The 21,773-nt window shown below is 27.7% G+C and overlaps 1 protein-coding gene across 1 annotated transcript in view; it reads right to left on the reverse strand.

Annotated features, from left to right (window-relative positions):
- LOC112694246 (neural cell adhesion molecule 1-like) overlaps positions 1 to 21,773 on the reverse strand; it is a 173,560-nt gene that overhangs the window by 49,051 nt on the left and 102,736 nt on the right. Inside the window, exon 3 of the mRNA XM_025569649.1 lies at positions 21,271 to 21,425. Within this exon, the coding sequence (XP_025425434.1) occupies positions 21,271 to 21,425 (155 nt within the window). The remainder of the gene's footprint in view (positions 1 to 21,270; positions 21,426 to 21,773) is intronic.

Here is a 21,773-nt window from a genome sequence, read left to right on the forward strand (position 1 = left end):
GGTTTAGATGTATAATTTTTCAGTGATTTAACATTAAAATAATTATATTAAACATTAAAATCACTTGAAACTAGATTAAGTAAACAATTATTTAGTAATTATAAGTTGATTAAATAATATTATTTTACTAACATGACAATTTTAAGACAATGTTATAATTATTCTAAAATTAAGTTAGGTTTATTGAAGAACAAAGAATACCAAATAACAAAAAGGTATTTGTTAATAGACGTGAAAATTATAAATTTAATTTGAATGTTAGGTTTTTAACAGTGATAGTGTAACTCGATTACTATAGACAATTTATGTTCAATCAAGGTTTTGGCATACGAGTATCATGCAATGCCGTAAAAACCGGGTATGCAAAGTATACTTTGAACATAAGCCTCAGGCCTATATTATATATAACCATATTATAGGGCCACAATAAGTCTAACTACTGGCTTGAGAATATCTATATACAATGTATTTAAATGAAACCAATGATATATTTATTTATTAACATTATCACTTTCCTCGAATCCTTCTAGGTCATTGCACTATATTTTCATGTTTAAATCATATTATAAATATTTTAAAAAAATTATAAAAAAAATAATTTTTACTAGTTGTTTTATAAATAAATATTATATTTATTTATTTATCAATTTTATTTTGTATAACATGTTTATAATGATTATATGTTCTATAGAACTAGTAGTTTTTTCCCAATATCATACTCTAAGTATAATGTTTAATATCATTGGTAGTGGATAACAGTGTTAAATTTTTTAACAAAAAACTCCTTTGGTATACTAGTTTAGAGTTAATTATTTATTTCAATAATAAACTACCATATTTATTTAGGTATTTAGTACCGTATTGTGTTTAACATTTTATATTTAAAAAATCCCTCCATCTCTAAAAATTAAATTTTTTAGTAGCTATTGAAAAATGTATAATGATAAAGAGTCATAAGCTTTTGATTTGCGCACCAACCTCGATTAGTTTATTTACGGCATTGATTTTATGTTTATACATATAACTGATCCGATATACGACATTAGGTATGCCATCTACATGGTATTTCGAATTGTATTTACCGCTTACATTTTCGATAAACGAATAATAACAATTTTCATCAAAAAATTAAAAATTATTTGAAATTTCATTTAACTTTCATTTGACAGATTCCTGACGCGTTTACCACCAAACGCGAAATAATCATTTGCTCAAAAAAAAAAAAAAATCGTTAAACTTTCAAGGGGTCGTTAAATGTAAGGGAGTCGAATTGTTAAGAAGTTTTAATGTTAGCAAACTCGTCGAAATGGTTTTCAATTCTGATGAATGTCAATATGCGAATATATATCTGAACTATATATACCTACACGTTTAAAAGCATTAAAAACTTTTCCACCGCAAATATCGCAAACGACGACAATCATCAATACGAGATGGATTAAAAATACATTTATACAGTATTTATTATATTATTATATAATATATGTATATATATATATATATATATAATATAATTAACATTATCAAACTGTATATTACATTTATATAGTAAACGATACGCAAGAAGAAATATTGATTAATTCAAGTATAAATAGTGTAATACTATAATTGTGTAACAGAAATTTTTTTTATTTACGTCTATCATTAATGCTTAGAACTATTATAAGTTAATATCAGTAAGAGTGCATCCTAAGGGTGAATAAAATATATCGTACAAAAACCATGAGTTGAAGTTTTACTCAACTAATCGAGGATAATTAAACAAAAACGGTCGTTTCATACATGTACAATTTTTCATGAATCTGAAAATACGACTCAAGTTACTGCTATGTCAGTAGTTTTCATTTCAGTATTTTACCTAGAAAGCTTAAAAAAGAAGATACGCCTATTTTGAAACCACTCCGGATTTATGCAAGGTTTCTTAAAAGTTTTTTTTTTTCTTGTTTCCCTTCGACCCCATATGTACGGGATACAAACGTGCAAACAAAATTATACTAAAACATCATGCGATAACACTTATGAATGTTTGATTACGTCAAATAAGTGTGTAATAAGCAGACAAGCAGGTTCTTGAATACGATTATATTAACGAGCAAGAGTTAAGTGATACAGTGTAAGAGGAGCTTAGGAAGTAATGGTTTACATTTCTACAAAAACTAACGCAAAATAACTGAGGGTGAATTAGTTTTCTCCTAAAGATTTTTAACGACGTCTAAGACAGTGAAATCTAAGACAGTGAAATTATAAAAAATAAAACTACGATCAACTTCATTATAAAATCTATCTTAAATTTTTCCAATGATTTAAACATTATTGAACTTTATCCATTATCTGTTAAGACATCCGATGACAAAACTATTAATTTATTATAATAATAACTGGTAATTATATTTCGAAGAAAATTATAATGCCAGTTGAAATAAAATAATGTAAATGTTTGATGAGTTATTATAGACATGATTTTATTTAACTATTTGATTTATAAATGATTTCAAGTTATTTCCATTATTATTTTGTAAAGCAGGTTTAACTTAAACCTAAATCTGAAAAAATAAACTTTCCTCATCAATAACATACACGTACAAGAACCGATTACTTAGTTCTGCTAAATCACTCATCTGCCCTGCTATAAAAACAAAGAGAGAGAGAGAGAGACTGACGCTAAATCAAAATAACGATGCATTTAACTATAATATCTCATACTTACTTACCTGTGTGCTAAGCGTGATTAAATATGATTGGTTATTGATTACGGCAGCCCGGGAGAAATATGACATAAAATATTATGTACTGCATCGCATCAAAATCTCTATACTTTCCAGATGACACTAAGCCCGGATTATAATATATATACCCAGTCGGCACGCGAGTGTTTATGTACATACATGCATGTACAATGCATATACACGGGCGGGGAAAAACAATACGCTTAGGAAGGTTTGAATTTCAACCGTTACCGATCCTAACCCGTCCATCACACGAATCGTTTTGTAGTCGTCGCTCTCGTGGTACTGGATGGATTTTCATAATTTACATACTATTACGTACAACAAAAATAACGATATTAATAATCAATATATACACACATCTATGCGGGACGATTACAATGGTGCACGCACTTGGACACAACGCTAAGACACGCACCGTTTACTCGGTTCAACAGACAATCATTCTCCAATCACATATTTCACGCATGAAGAATTTTAACACTAGCGCCTTAATAACGCTGCGTAGCTACTGTAATATTGATTTCACTATTATGTTTCAAATATTTATATATACGGAGAAAAATACTTAATCATATATTAAATCAATTTCAATGTCTAAATCGGTTATTGGTGCTCTACGGAAACTAAAAATACCGAAAAATAAATCTATTAACTACATCTCCGTTTTCGAGTATATCAAGAGAAAAGAGAAAGTGAGGGAGGAGAGCCCAGGAAGAATCGTTGTGGTTGATAAATATCATCACTTTCGTCGTTTTAAACTTCCACTTCGATGTGCGCACGCCTTAATACTCTGTTAAATATTTCATCGTTTGTATACAGATACATAAGTATACCAATAGCTATTGCACGTCAAACTGCTCAAGTACACAAACACACACACACACACATACACACAGAAACGTATACATTCTCAACGATACGTGTATATTACACTATTATATGTGTAGTCTCGCGTATTCACTAATTTAAACATAGCTCGTAGATGTGGCGAACTAAAGATAACTTAAAAAATAAAGAACTGCGCCATAAATAATTTCTGAAAGGAAAAAAGTTCGATTAAGGAAGATGAACATATACGTTGTCGTAAAAACGATACATAGCAACAAGGGTAAAAAATCCATAATCACGAAATATCCTCGGGTAATGATGGAGAAAGAATAAGGGAGGCGGTACGTTCATTAGCAAACGAAAAATATTGTAAGTATAGTTATGGTTTCGTTGTTTATCGTTGTTGGATAGATATAGTTGTGCAGATTAATAATAACCTAATATAACCTACTCTACTGAGTATTTTAAGCTATATTAGAAATAATAAAAAAAAAATAAATAAAAAATGAAATTGAATTAAAAATGAATAAATGGTTAATACTCTTAAATTAAAATATAAATAAATAAAATCTTAGTCTGGAGTATTATTATATTTGTAAATTACTATATTAGAAGACGCATCATTACTTACAAGTTTAAAATCGATATTATTTTTGATTTTTAATGGTAAAAATAACCAAATAGTATATTATTAATTAAACAATGTTATTCTTGTGCGATTTTAAATAGGTGAAGAAAATTGAGATTATTTTAAATGCACTGATTTGTTTTTCAAAGATTTAATAGTAATATAATTAACTGAGGAATACAGAATTTTTTTTTTAGTTATTAAGAGCGTTTAACTACTGCTAATACAGTCGTCTTTTAAAAATGTAATTTATTTTAAATATAATTAGATATCTGAGATATTTAAATATTGAAATTGAAGACATTTTTCCACAAATGACTAGCCGTAAATCTCGATAATGTCGTCAAAAACTCTAATAAGAAGTAATATTTTTATATTACATTCAGATAAAATCAATTATAATTAAAATTTAAACAAACTTAACAAAATAAAATTATTATTAGTATTTGATTTTTTTTTACTACGCCTATTCTTCGGATTAATTAAAAATTCAATAATTACAGAATGTTATCATGGTATCGTCGATGTGTGAACATACTAACAACTATACTTTTTAGTTGGTTTTCTGCCTGTATCGGAAATATTTATACTATTGGCCTCATTCTTGTACATTTTATTTGTCGCAGGAGTTTTCTCGTTTATTGCTTATAATGCATATGTAAGCGATCGATATGAGTTTGACCAATCCATAATAGAATAATATGATTTTTTAAAACATTTGTAATTGAATAATATTATGTACAAATCACAGTGACAAAGATAATAAAATACATGATCGACAAATATTCAATAAATTTTGAGAAAATAAATTTTCCGTCCTATAATATTACACTACAATACCGCCATAACATTGCACCTGTCATCAATGTTGATTCCGAGCACGCTAATAAGACCAATTTTACGCGCGTACATGAAATTTATTTTGAGACGAAATGATTAATAACGATTAATTGTTTAAAATAATGTCGACCATTATCACTTCCGACTTAATTGCACGGTTGACGAAGTGAAATTTCAGCACTTCAGCTCACATATGCGAACGAATATGTGGTCATGGTACACGACCGTATGGAAATCCCGAGGCAAAAACATTCAACATCATTTGGCATGAGCGCGTGGTAATCCCTAGAGAGGCCATCACGCATGAATACAACTCAACACATAACCACTCATGGCAGCGATGGTTGTATATAATAAATACAACGAAAAAATTGTTGATGCAAGTTCGAAACGGAATTTCAACGTTATTTAATCGACTCACGTACCAATGGTCGATAAATGCGCAAGTGTGATAAGTGACATTTACCGTATAGATGCTTGATGGTTCGTATTTTAATAACAATATTAAGCAGTCCGATATTGAGCTGGAGTCTTGAATTTTTATTTATCAATTTTTTTTTTTTTTTTTTTTGTATAGTATTCACTATAATATATTTAGAAAAGTAAGAAAAATTTAATTGAGTAAATACTGAACACTAATTTTTCCCAAATATGCCATGTAGGTAATATGCTTATGCACTTAGAATATCAATATACGAATCATGTAGTTAACGGATGAAAAATAAAGTTATAAAACAAAATAAAAAACAATCCATGTATAACTGTTTATTTTCTAAAGGATTAAAAATGTATTCACTTACTTATATGTTTATGTCAAATAACGCTGAAAAACACATTGAAATAAAATTGAAAACACGTCGAACTGTAATCGAGAAGAACAAAAACGATTTCTGTTTTATTTCGTAACCAAGTTGTTTATTTAATATTTATTAATTCAACACAAGCTACGTATTTCACGCTACTACGGCCACATTCACATGGCACCACGACGGCTTAAGGTGGTTTTATCGCAAATGCGTTTTCGAGAGTCTTGATTATCAATTATAATTTACAAAATATATAAATACATTATTTCTTATAGTGAAATAGTATGGTATAAATAAATAACTAATGCGTAAGAGTGAATTCCAAACGCACGCAGTATACTATTGGACGATATACCGACATACAATTATAATTGTCCGTGAAGCGGTTGGATACGGAGATGAAAAAAATGCCTTCACGACGGGACAAGAGCACCTTATATATACTATAATAACATATATATATATATATATATATATATAGTATATAGTATAGATGTGTTAGAGCTAAATAAGCAACGATAGTCTAGACGTAATCAAAACTAGAATCCAAATAATCCTTGGGAATTTAGTAATTTATTGTTCGGAACTCGAAACTTTGGCAGAGAAAGTATTTCCGTGGGTTTTATATTCATAATTTACAACAGACGACATCCAATGTATTGTTTTGTACAGGGTACTATGTTATTATCTTAAAACCACGAGTTGCGCAATAATGTGCTGTAAAAATTGTAGCATTTTTGTTCTCGAATCTCATGGCACAATTAATTTATGACAATAATATTACATTGGTGTAGTATTCAGATCGTTCCACATTGGACTGATACGATATTATTGCCAAATAAAAAATTGATGTGCGTTTGCAATATAATTATTATGGGATGGATGATTCACGCGTGCTTCAACCTTAGTCCGTGCCAAGATACGATGAAAGAAGATGTCGATTTCATTTAAGAACGTTCATAAAATTATTTTTGAAATTTCTGTCTGTATCAAATAAAACAAATACGTTTTCTAACTGCATAGCTGTTGTTTTAGTAGTCTTACAGTAAAGAGTATAGTTGGTACGTTTTTATAAACGTAGCAAAAATGCCATTTAATCAGTGGACCAAAAAAAAATTTGATTAATAGGTACAAACACTGTTACTGAAATTTCAAAATTTAAAGAAGAAAGTATAGACATTTTAATCAAAAACAAAAGCAAAAATAACTCATTAAATTAAAATTTATTAATCATTAAAATCATTTGACAATATATGCAAATGTATTGATTTAATTAAATAGCTTTAACACTTTTTTTGTATGGATAAGACAGAAGATGTTTGGGGTAAATGTTTCTTACAATTACCAAGCAATTACTAAACCCAAAATTATTGTTTTAGTTGAAATTATAAGTATAAAAGTCCGAAAAGCAAAATTTTGTGTCGTTTTATTTTATTTTTAATTTTAATATTGTATTTTAAAAGGAAGAACTAATTAGAAAAATCGCTTTCCTGAAGCGTGAATGAGCCAACCAAAAATTTTAACTCAAAAATATAAACAATATCTATGCGTTCATCACTTAACTAAAATATTATTAATTTCAAAGGATTTGTATAAAATAATGCATTAAACACACAAATTTTAAACTAACACAATTTTATCTCAATCATAGCAATTCTATATAATAAGTTATTCGTTTTGCATGGATTTGAAATATTAACACATTACAGATCGTCATCTCTCCTAGTGCGAGATTAAAAAAGAAAAACAAATATTTTTCTCTATCATCAATTTTCTTTTTTATTACACTCACTATTTTCGCCCTGGTACAAAATATATGTTGTTACTGCCGCTACAGTCTACGGGTTGAAATTTACAAATTTTCATCCCGATAACGTTATACTATAGGAATCGCCTAAAACGTTATGTATATACAGATGATACGAATCATGTCTACAATATGAATATTGATCTTGAACGGTTTAATTGTTCCCTGGAAATGATTTCAACATACACACACACACACCTCGTAATAATATATATAACTATTGCAATGTTTACCTAGTATGTACATTATAATAAACAACAGTGTTCTACACTTATTTAATAAATAAGTTGTGTTGCTTAACAAATAAACACGCGGGCGTTATTGGAACGAGTCTTGGAAGTTGGGAAATTCGTATACCAACAGTCAGGTTAGGGATCACAATTTGCACGATGATATTAATATATACATAGATATATTACAACAACAATATATATTTGTTTATGCGTCGGTCAAAGATAACAATAATTGGTTGAGCGTTTACGCAGTATAGTAGATAGTAATGCAAGGGGTGTTATGTGCATCGCATTAAACCTCAATCAAACCAAATTAACCTTTAAATTGCATTTCATCGCAATTTAATACATGATGGTATTACTCACCATAGAGAAAAATTGAAGATTTACAGACTTTCTTGAAATTTCATGCATGTCACAATTAAATCAACGAATAATTTAACTAGATTACCGAGCGGATGCTTTTATATTTTACTAATGTCTTAATTTGAGGACAGTAATAAAAATTTGACACTATATATATCTTATACGAATGATACCATGGTGTTATAAAAATATTGCTAGCTTATCATAAACATATCTACTATCAAATGCAATACAGTTGGTGAAATTAAAGTACAAAAAAAAAATTAAAGAACTTACAGGCCGAATATAGTTTTACTTGAAGTCCCATTTTGTATATATTAGTTCTAAATTAAGATATTTTATAAACTCTGTTCAAATATACACAACTATAATTTGATAGTTCTATTTTGAGCACATTAAGTCTGTAGAGCATTTAACAATAATACTATTTTTATTAAATTGTACAATACAATACACACGTATTACCTATTCATATTAAATGAAAATTGTTTACGAGAAAGCAGTACCTATATTATTCGTAAAACAATTTATTCCGATATGGTCCGTTTAGAAAATGCATTTACGTATAACTGCGTAAGTGGATTATATAAGTACACAAGATGAGTGCATGTATATAAAAAAATACATTAACTTCGATGATACTATTATACAATAATATATAGATTCACGTGTCTTATATATATATATAAATATACGTTACATGCAAAAAAAAATAATTCGTATAAAAACACAAAAAAAGATTTAAACCTTTTCAATCTATATATTGTGTATATGGGGAGTACTTATGAAGTTCACTAATATCTTTTTTTTTTTTTACAATTAAAATTATGGCAACAGAAAATAATGTTGTTTGGTAGAAGAAGTTGTAAGACCAATGGCTGAATAGTGCGAGATGAACCGTAAATATATTAACTACAATTATTATATAAAACGTCATTTCTAAGCAATTTGGACATATACACAGTAAAAGACTTCAGTTGCAAAATGATTACATTTTATAAAAATCTATGACAATATTTATTGAGCACAAAATTGATTTTAAAATACAACGGTATGAACAATGAAATTACAATTTTGTTTTGATTTTTTTTTTTTTTTAATATATAAGACATAATTTAGATGCTGGTATATTTCAGATATTTTTTTTGTCGTAGTCGTAGATTGAACCGAAATTATTTATGGATACATTGACGAAAACACAAGTGAGTTTACAAAATAATGTTTAAAGCGCGTTTAAGCTGCGTACTCCCACAGTACTTGAAATATTATATTGATGTCTTCTTTCAATTATATATCCAATGTAACCGAGATGAATATTTTTTATCAAAACAATAGTTAACACGCGTGATATAATTCGATACGCGACACTATATCCATTTGAGATAAACATTTGATATTCACGTATAAATATTAAATTTGTAATTAATCCTACACGTTTGCAAAACCAAGAATATATACAGAATGTGAGATGTATAGACGTTCTAGACTGACAACGTTTATCGTTAATATATATAAATGTATATTATACATATGGATTCATCCTCCTATAGCTTGAAACAAAACATATGTACTCGGAACAAACCCAGTCATTTAACACATATTTACCGAACTTCGACTGTGAGTGTATTATTATTATTATTATTATTGGAGAAGGAACAAGAGACAGATAATGCATCCATAAAATCTCAAAATGGAACCTAGAATACTGAGAAAATAGTGTGAGTTCAGTACAGAAGTGGAATGGGGAAGAGTAGTTTAGTTTTCAAAAACAACATAGTCATAACTTTGTGATGATGATGAATAAAACCAAAATGAAATAACGCGAATGGATATATATTTTATATTTTACACACATAACGGAAAATAAATCAATGTAAACATTAATCCATCAATGGTCAAATCTACCATTATTTATTTTGTGTAGAAACAATGTAAATTTTAAAACCAACTAATGGCTCGTCGGTATTTGAAGGCGTATAGATCAATAATAAAAATATAAATTAAAAAAAAAAACTAACGAGATGAACTATGTATGTTGTAATGGTCCATATATAACACATATAAATTATTTTTATACAATATACAATATTCATAATACAATTTTAATGACGTTTCCATTCAAAATGTTTAACGAGCAATACTCATATTATGAATTTTATAAATTTCAAATTTTAAAAAAACAAATAATTTTTTGAATTTCTGTAAATTTTTTAAAAAAAACTCTAATTTTCGGTTGTTATCAAATATTCGTATACTCTAAAATTTAGAGTATTGATATATTTTACAAATAAATGTAAATTAATTTTGGTTTACATAAAATGCCATTTTATACTTACTTATACACAGGATATGTTTTATTAATAGCATAATAAATAAATATACATACAGGTCATTTGACTTGTTTTCAATCAAATAATTAGCCTAAAAACATAATATACATCAATAGCGATTTCAAATAATTTAACTAGAACATTTTGAAAATCTTCACACATACACACACATACGAAATTTATATTTGCAAAACGATTCGCAAAATATGTTTAGCATATATTATGCAAATTATATTTTCCTTGTTAAAATGTAATCACAAAATTATTTAAAATCTAATTAAATAATAATTATATATGATAGAGTAACCTAAACTTACTATTATACACGTAAATCTCCATTTATAAATGTAAATTGAGAATATAATTTTGATGGATTGTATTATTTTTTTTTTTTGTTTTGACCATAAGCACTTTTGTGACATATTTATACATACAGCATTTCCGCTTGCGTTTAATTTAATTGATTATATCATTTTCACATAAATGTCAATGTCATAAGATATTCATTTTAATTGTATTCTATTCCCTGTATTCAATCTGATTGTTTACAGTGTATTTTATACATCTTCATCAGTGCCTACGTAATGATTCAATTATTTAACTTTGTATATATTTACTATAATAGTTTATTAATTTAATTGTTTGTTCACGGTCCATTATTGCAAAAACTTAACAAAAATAAAACTAAAAGTATACAATTCTATAAGAATTTGTAAATACAATTACGCGAATTTCACTCGTATAGTTTATTACTTTTACTATACAGTTATGTAAAATTAATGTACGATTTATACCAAATTATTAAAGGTTCATGGTTCACAGGATACATAAAACTATAATATTCTTTCATATGGCCATCAGTAATAAAGTCGAGGACTGAAATTAAAAAAAAAAATGTCTTTGTAAACTGTAGAAAAAACTTATTTAATATATCATATACAATTTATCACCACTGACCCCATGCAGATGAAAACAATAGTATTATTAAAGATTATATCAATGACAAGCAGATATCTAGGTAGAAAAATATAGTATCGGAGAAAGAAATGGGGTCACGACCATGAAAATTTGCACATTTAAGTAAGAGTGTTTATTCAATAGTTTTAAGTTTTTATTTCTTTCATTGTGTTGACAATAACTACACATTTATTCCTGTCATCATTGGTAGTCCCTCGAGATTCAATACGACAAAGATAAAAATCCACTAAACTTAAAATAAATAGTAACACAATTTTTTTTTTTTTTTTTTAACGCAATAAAATTCACTACTTAATGTTCTTTGAAATTATTCATGCTTTAGGTATTATCATAATAAAGACATTGAACAATTTACATCTGTGCATATTGACAACATGTTAAATAAAAATATTTTTTTTTTTTTGAAAACATAACAAATCAATGATCCGTAAAAAATAATATTATGTTTATACAACAAAATTGACTTATAGGATGTAAAACTTATTCAATTTAAATATTTAAACTTTTATAACAGTAATAAAAATATTATTTCCAAATTATAGCAATATCACTTCATTTGATTCTAATCAACTAATTTATTTGAATTGAGAAATCAACTTTACTTATGCTAAATTCAAAAACTGAATTTTGCCGAGCTAAATTGGACAGTGAACATTAAAAATAAATCATAGATAATGACCAAGTAAGTATAAAGTTTCAAAAATTCACTCTCCAGTATAATTATCAGCGCTATGGGAGTAAAATTACAGTGGATATTTTGCCAATGATTATTTTTTTATATCTTTTAAAACCAAGAAGAGTCCTTGATTTGAAGAGGAAGAGAAGAACAATGAAAAAATAATGCGATATGCATCAACGATTGTATAAAATATAATTTTAGTAGATATTAGAAAGCCATTAAACGAACATTTGTGTGCAATAACTTGAGAAATATTATTCGAGAGGAAAAAAAGTGAAACAAATAGATTTTTTTCTAATTTTTAAGCAAAAAATGAATATAAATATAAGGATAAAATTAATTTTATTTGACAAATAATGCAGCTATAAAATAGTATCTATTTGAATGATAAAAAAAATTAATAGCAATAAAACATTGTAAATATTAAAACTATTATTCATACTTTTAAACTTTTAAAATAAAAAAATCTGATTCGTGATCATCCTAAAATAAATGATACATTTTAAAACAACTAAGTGTATCTACTGTTATATATTTAAAAATAAGTCATGCCCGAGAAATAAAAGCTTATGAACGTTTAATTAATCAAATATTAAGTATATGTAGTGTATTTAATACAAAAAATAACTAGAGTACTAATAAAATTCTACAAAAAAGTAATTCGTAAAATATAAAGCAAATATTCCTTAAATATGTCAACAATAAGGTAAACAAAATATATAATATACAATAGTCTTAGATTTTTCCTTATAATGTACACATAACCATTTAAATGCCATAGAGCAAATAAAGTTATACGTAATTTCGTCATGGTCAAAGGATGTCAATTGGAGGCACAATTGGACGCGTACGATATTTTATCGCGTATAATATCGATACATGCTTTTAAAATTTGTAAAATACTATCTAGGATTTGATGAAGAATAAAACATGTTGTTACATCGTGTGCATATTATATACCTAATATCTCAACCATTTTTATTTAACCAAAAAGCAAAATATTAATATAATCATAACTATATATTAATTATTTTAATCATCATCTAGATAAGTCATTAAAGTAGAATTTTTTTTCTTTTTTATATACACATTTAGGGCTTATGTATCCTAAATGAATAATTATTGAACAACACTTGGTTTTCAAGTACATACTCTTAATACTAAATTGATGCAAATGAATTATTGTAGAAAAAATGTTGTTTTACGACGGGCAATATAATATCTAGTTTTTACTCGTAACCACTGGAAATATCTGTTTCAAAACTCATAAATACCAAAAAAAATAGAAAAATTCAAGTACAGGATGCTTTTTTTTTTTACGGTTTACGGTATGGTTTACTTAAACTGTGAATTTTAAATTGTGATACGAGTTAACAGTTAAATGTGTATAAAAGGACAGTCTTATAGTATAGTCATACAGTACCAATATAAAATGGGGTTCTTTAGAAGGGTTATTCAACTATAATAATAGCCAACCATTAGTATTGTAAACAATTTATTGGGATGGTAAATAAATTAAAAATAAAATAAAATAACGTTTATTAGATACAGCTGTTCATCCACAATCTTTGAAATAATAAAAGTTTTTCGGATACAATTAAAGCTTATCAATACACGATTAAAAATAAATTTTAATCCTATGCTTATAATGAGTTATTTAAATGTTCAAGTACTTTTGAAAATTACCATTGTAAATAATAAAATTAATTTATATAATAATTTATAGTGATTTATATTTTAACATGAATCAATTAAATAATAAACATTTTAATAATAATAATTGTATTTTTTTATACTCAATAAAAAATATTAAAATATTCTTGGAGTAAAAATATTTAGAACAGTTTAAGATATCCCAATAAAAATAATACACGAATTAATTTATGCAAATTACTTACAATAAATATTAATTACTCTTTGACACAGTCTTTTATTTATTAAGAAATATTTAGAATTCAAATTAATCATTCTATATAGATGTATTTTTTAATCACACATTCCTTTAGACGTTTGGTGAAGCTGGTCCTATATAATTTGCATAGGTATGCAATACAAATGTACATAATTATTGAACTTAAAATGTTTATTAAAAGTTATATTAATACTGATATCTTAACATAAATTATCGTGTAGAATATAAAATTATAATTTAAAATATGCTACATAATATCGCAAGACAAAATTAATAGTATATTGCTTTTCTTGTTAAATTTTGTATTGTTTCCTGTATAGTATAACTAATTAACAAAGGAAAAATGTACCGTTATGAAAAAGATAATTTATGATTATATAATCAGTATATATATGTATAAAAAAATATATATATACATATAAATAGTTGATATAACAAACACTGCAGATAATTATTATAAAATATAGTCCATCCCAAATCGATTAAAATCATAATAATTATTTTTTGTAATACACGAGTCCTCAAAAACGCAGTAAATTTCTAGCCGAGTAGAATATATACAATGTGTATTACACATATAGTAGAGGTAAATGATCTGGATTATACATTATCATTGTTTCATTATTACTCTCCAAATATGGTTGTGTATTCACTGATGAGCTTTGCTGACGTAAATACTGTGATGGTTATCACTTGTTTGAAAAGGCAGAAGCAAAAATATATAACGAAAGAAAAAATATGGCCATTTTATGAAAAAATAATATAAATATTACAAAATATTTTACTCACAAGTAGTATAATAAAATAATAATAACAAATATTAATATAAAAAATAAAAAATCGTAATCCTACAAAACATGCTCCTAATTTCGTATTCACATGAAGTGAGGAAGGTATTAATGGTTCAGTAATGATTTTTTTTTTGTTCTAAAAATCCTACCCTGTTCAACAATAAGTGTCCACGTATAGTTTATTATACGATGGCTTCCGAACACTGCATAATTAATTTCACACTCACCTACTGTTATCGCGACCGGACGGAACAAACAAGTTGAAGAGTTCTGTGTACGACTTTCTACCCCACTAGCGAGGGGTTACGAACCGACAGGGCTTCAAAAACGACTACGAAAACTGACCGCAATGAACCGATACATTGCGTACCCGGGTCATTTGACAACGTGTCCAAAACCGCGGTGAATAATTACAATCAAAATCTGTGCGATCGCCACCACGGGCTCTTTCATTCAACCGAGGAGACGCCAATCGAGTCTATTAATGTAAACGTACATGATGCCATCTTGATGTAACCATCCGTAAAGCGTTTCCCCGACGGAAATTAATCCCGGGACACGTGGTCGTAAGTATGTCCCTATTCTTCCTTCCCCCGACTCGACGGTACACCGTAACGATTGGTAGTAAGTCCAGATGTCTAGTAATTAGTAAATCAGTTGCGAAATGTAAACAAAACCATGAGGAATGAATATCTTGAATTGTTCATATTATGGTATTTGAATTTTTCAGACTTGAAGCATGAAGATAACAATTATTATAATTATGTAGAACATAAAAATACCGAATAAACACGTAATAAACATGGTACATGCGACCGAGGTACAAATAATTTAAGACACACATCATATGTAAAATAAGTTTTCATCTTTTCCAAACTGATGGCGGAGTATTTGATATTTCAGTTGTATGGTTACTGGAATTAAAAAAAAAAAACAGAAAATTGATATCAGTAGATGCATCAAACTTCAAATATTACCTATAATACTTTGAACTATACTGTAAATAATGAAATATCAAGTAAAAATAAAAACACTACAAAATTTAAGAATATTACAATGCTTACATAAAATAGACATCCAAAAAGTAAAACCCTAGTAGTTCCATAACTTCTTTATAATTTGATATGTAATTTAATTAAAACTGTGTTCAAAACGTTTTTTTTTTTTGTTTGTTGATTTCACCTTAAATAATTTTATTTTAAAAGAATATAATTATATCTGCTATTCCTCTTTCTAAAACTGTATGTTTAATAACAACATTAATACTTGTTTTATATATACCTCATGATTTATAATCACAGGGTATTTATTAAAGAGTTGTTTGAAAAACGGGATTATCCTTATCAAAATTATACATATTTAATGTCACCAAATCTTTATCGAGACATAAATATTCAAAATATCTAACAGTTAATTGTATGTGATCTATGATAGGCCACTGATCGTTTAAGTTTAATTTCCATAATTATTATACAAATTGTACAAACAGTATGAGAGAAACAAATAAAATAGTACAAAATTAACTGACAAAAGTACAAAAGTGAAATAATTAAATTATAAAAACCAAAGCAGTTCTACAGGCTTGAAATTCTGTGTCTTATAAAAATAAAATATAATTTATTATTATTATAACACTTCATGACTCTAATTATAAAACAGTTTATTTAAATTAATATGGCAGAATGTGTTATAATATAATGGGTAACAATATAATTTATAAGTACCGAACACAGAAATTGAAAATTACAAAGATAGTTTAACCTTTGGCTGCTCATGACATTTTTAATTTACCCTCACATAAAAAATTATATATAGATTTCTGACTAAGCAGAAATATCATTTAATTTTAAGAAGCATAAATAATTTTCAGGTTAGGCTATATGTATACGGCATTAATCCTTGCGTACGCAAAAGGATAAAATGGTTCGAACGAATCACGATTCTCTAGCACGGGTTCAATTCTCACCATATTTGCACATATTATCTACAGAAAAAAAATGAAAAATCTATTAAAGGAAAAATAAGAAAAAAAGACCAAAGTCATAATCTTTGGTAAATTTTATGTTTGAAAGCAAATAATTTAAATAATTTTTTTCTTTTTAATATTTTGATAAATTCAACAAAAAAAAAAAAAAAAAAAAAAATAGAAACAATTAAAATGAGTTTGTTTATAATTATACCACATAAATGAACAATTTATTATATACCTAACATAAAAAAAAAAAAAAAAAAATGCTCAGGCGATTATAAGAAATTCTATACGAACCCAATTTTTATGGAAAATGTTACTATGGGGCTATGACTGGTTTTTAATTTAAATTTTGTCTGATCCAAATCGGGCAGTTATAAAATAATCAGATCAGAGTGGATCGAAAAAATTTTACCCGTGCAAGTTTCTGTAAACACTAAATATGATTTGAACAGATATTGGTTTCCATAAGATAAAATTGTTTGTGTGATGTGAGGTTACCAAAGTCCAACAGATGTAGTTATAACCTATTTAAGGACGTCCCTTATAGTTGTTTTTGACACGGTTAAGTCAAAAAGATGATGAATACTCGTGAGTCATGACGGTGAATTTTATAAGAAACCTTTTCACTCATTGCCGCCACTATCGCTGCCACCGTTGTCGCCGATTGGAGTGCATTCAAAACACGTGCGACGCGCGACGAAAGAAAAAGCACTGGGGTCGAGAACAACACCATTGCACGTACGTGCGCGTATAGTGATTGACATGACGTCGGGTTTGAGAAATCGGACTAAGTTCAGCCTACTGAAAAAAAGAAAAAAATACGAGACGGAGAGAAAAGTTTTCAGGGAAACCCATCCATACTTATTCAACAAACTTGTATGTACTGCAGTAGCCATAGTATATGAGTAAATTAGAAGTAAATCTTAAATCTCGCCAGAATCTACATTTATCGTATATGAGTGCGGATTTTCAATCGTATTCAAGCGAAAATAAAATAAAAGTTGAAACAATGATATAAATCAAGGTGGTCTAGACTTTTTTTCTTCAATTTTTAACGATTTGTCAAATTTTAAATACGCTTTGGAATAGTGAGCCAAAATCGATTAAAAATAGGAAAACGATAATGAGATCGAAGGTATAGGTAAGAATTAATCTATTTCCATGTTTTAATATTTCATTTATAATTGCTTAACCAAATAAAACCATTTTGTTTCATTATTTTTATTTATTTATTTATTTTTTTTAACAGAAAACTAATAAACTGAAAACATATATTTTGAAAATATCAGTTAGCGTAGTGGACCAGTCGTAAAGCTTAACTGGCCGGAATTCGCATGTAGACCGTAGTATATAGACCCTGGTTTAAATCACCGCAATGTTATACAATTGTATATTTGTATGTACATATATATATATATACATATAGCGCATAAACTTGCATTTCTTCTATTATTCCATCGTGATCTGTCAGCGGCCATCAGTATTAAAACAACAAATAAATATACCATCCGTTTCGCAGTTGTCTCCGTTTTATATGACATATGCGTGCGGTGTCTAGGTATACGATATTGTACATTATATCTATACGTATTTCCCGTAGATTTTGTTATACAATACTAACCGGCAACTGTACGAAAGAGATTTCGATATAGTTGAACGACTGCCACGCATGCGGTGGTCGTCTTTTTACGGCACCAATAACATTTGCAAAATGAGAATTCCCTAAAATTAATTTGGCCATACCGCCGCATTATGTCGAGTAAGTGGAAACCATTGCTTGTGTACCGCTGTTTTTTTTTTTCGAACGACGAAGATTCGTCGAAATGTACTGAATAAATAAATAATATAAATTATACCTAGCAAAAAGACAGGAAAAAAATCCGCTATAAAACTGTGAAATGTTAGTAAAAACGAGTTTAATTTTAAATCACAGATGTTGATAAATTATTCAATGGTTAAGTTTTCAAAATGATTATAATGCCTTAGTTTTCGATTTGTACAGCAATAATTTATGTAATGTTCGCTGCTGTAATAAATACCTTATTACATCTAATTACCGTACCAACTTTTATACAATACACAGAACATCCCTACAGTTAGTGTGTAAGTTTTGCGTACTCTTTCTACGACATCTGAAGTTTAGAATTGCACAGATGAGAACGTGCGAAATGAATGCAAATTAACAAATATAAAACAGAATAAAAAATAAAAAAATATGAATGAATTCTTCTTAAAGTCGAATCAATTCCATAACACGTATTTATATTATTATTATTGACACTTTATATTACGGATATACGTCTTTTCTTCGTGGTCATATGGACGCACGACAAATGGTCGTAATATTTCGTCATGTGCAATATCGACACTTAGTAGCGCATCATTTCATCATATTTTTAATTTTTCTTTTCCTTCTACCATATAAAAATCTTGAAGTACTATTGCAAAGATATTAAATGGGATATACATATATGTATTTTATCTTATAGTGTTATGAGTCAATTAGTTTAAAATAATCAAAATTGTATTGTACTGGAAATTATATCTATTTTGTATTGGTATAAATGACTGTGTGTATAAATACTATAAAAATATACTATGACTGTAGGAAAGTGTTACCATAGTTTATTGACTAAGCGTGTGTATAATATATGTTCAAATTAAAAAAAAAAAATCATAGGTAAGATTTTAACTAGTATTTCTCTTAATTTTAATTTTTATAAATACTAATACTCAAATTTTATGTTTTAATTTATATTTAGTGGTGTTATAATAATTAAATAATGATGAATTATCAGAGTTGTATTGTAAAATTATGATATTATTATTTATTATAAATATATTTATAATTTTTTTTTTAATAAAATTGAAAATATACAATCTGTAATATATATACAATAAGCAAATAGGATAAATTATATGGAGACTATACGATAACAATATGAGGAGGGAGATTGTTCAGTTACAGAACCCTCAAAATATATATTTTTGCGACGAAATAATGCATAACCAAATGTAGCATTCACCGGTATCACACACGATCAATTGTCGTGCATCCAAATGACCACGTCAAATTATCGCGCGATGAATTGACGGTACACCATATATCACGATACTTATAATAACGTCGATCTTTGTTGTTTAATATTGTATAATATTAAATTATATTTTAATTTATTGTAATACCAGATTGAATGTGAAACATACCAGCAGTGTTCTATCACATAACCATCAAACTCCTACCAGCTATAATGTATTTTTCTCTATGAATCAATGAATTAAAAAACAATTAAGTAAATGAAACGGCGTTTCTTATTTGTTTGATGTTTCAACATGAGTTAAACGAAAAAAAAATCGAATAACCTTTTATTTAACAATTATATTGATATTTACTTATAACTGTGTGGTTAGTAATAGGAGACAGAAAATGAAACAATTACATTTGAACAGCTATTGGTTTTACTGAGACATGTTATGATGTAAGAAGGCAATTCATGTGATACGAAAATTTGAGGTGCTTTTTTTTTTAATTTGATATTCTACATTTTCTGACCAAGGAAAGTCACGGAAAAATTGATAAAATACAAATGCGTAAAAGTATACGCCAGCGTGACGACGAAGACGGGATGAGGACGAGTGTTTGAAGTTTTAAATTGTGTAAAGAAAAAAAAACTACTGAAAAAGTTAAAAAAAAAAAAAAAGCATTTAAGCGAAAAGTTTGTTTCTACTCGTCGGTCTCATCAATTTCGCGTCTCAAGTTAAACTCTAACGTGCGGCAATTTGTCCAAAGGGTCGGAGATTATATTCGGAAAAACACTTTGGAACAAGATCCGATATTAATACATCTTTATATATATACGCATATATCTACCAGCTCACACAATATATACAAACACATACACATTATAGAAATAAACTAGGCTAAGCTCTCGGTGATCACTTTCGTATCGGCTATAACCATAGAATGATGTGTCAGTGTGTAAGGTTTTTTTTTCTCTCTTTCGTTTTATTCGATCTCTGTGCACACCCGCCGACAGCAAACTTGACAGCCGACATACCACTATACCGCTGCTGGCACCACAATACCACCATTTCGGATTAAAACACCTCAATAGGTTCGATCTCTCGATTAACCACTAACACGGTACACCCTCGTATACCCAACACGTGTACGTATGTGTATATGTACTATATGTAGAGCGTAAACAATATATATGCTCACGTGTATCACACAATATGTGTACACATAATAACTATATGTATTCAAACGTCTAGTCACCAGCGTATATAGATATAAATATAAATATATAGCCACATAGCCGTGATGGATGGGCTGAAAAACGAGGAGGTCAATCAAATGGTGAAACTTACTGGTCACAGTCAACTTGATGCTAATGCTATGGCCACGTCCATCCTTTCCGGTGGCTGAGCAATAGTAGTTGCCTACATCCTCTTCCAAGACTCTTTCGAACACCAACAGCAGACCGGTCTGGTTCATTTGCATTGGCAGCTCTACTGAATGAACCCTGTATCAAGCATAAAATCGTTGTTACATATATTACAAATAACTGCTTTAAGAAATATACGAATAGATATAAATATTATGTACGACGTGACAACAAATCAGAGCCAACGGAAGTTTATTTTTATTTTTATTTTTTGTATGTACTACCGCATTTTCACTATATTATTATTGAGAGTGTTTAAATCATGACGGAAAACTATAATAAAATATTCTAAAACGAATAAATAAAACATGGAGATAAAGTGTTCTGATAATCATAAAAATAGATTAAAAACAAATTAAACTAATAAATCCCTTAAACAAAATAAAGTTATTAAATAAATTACTGAAAATCATAATACATAATCGT

Source organism: Sipha flava, unplaced genomic scaffold, assembly GCF_003268045.1.
Source record: "Sipha flava isolate LNK unplaced genomic scaffold, YSA_version1 126_pilon_pilon, whole genome shotgun sequence".
In the NCBI taxonomy this organism is placed as follows: domain Eukaryota; kingdom Metazoa; phylum Arthropoda; class Insecta; order Hemiptera; family Aphididae; genus Sipha; species Sipha flava.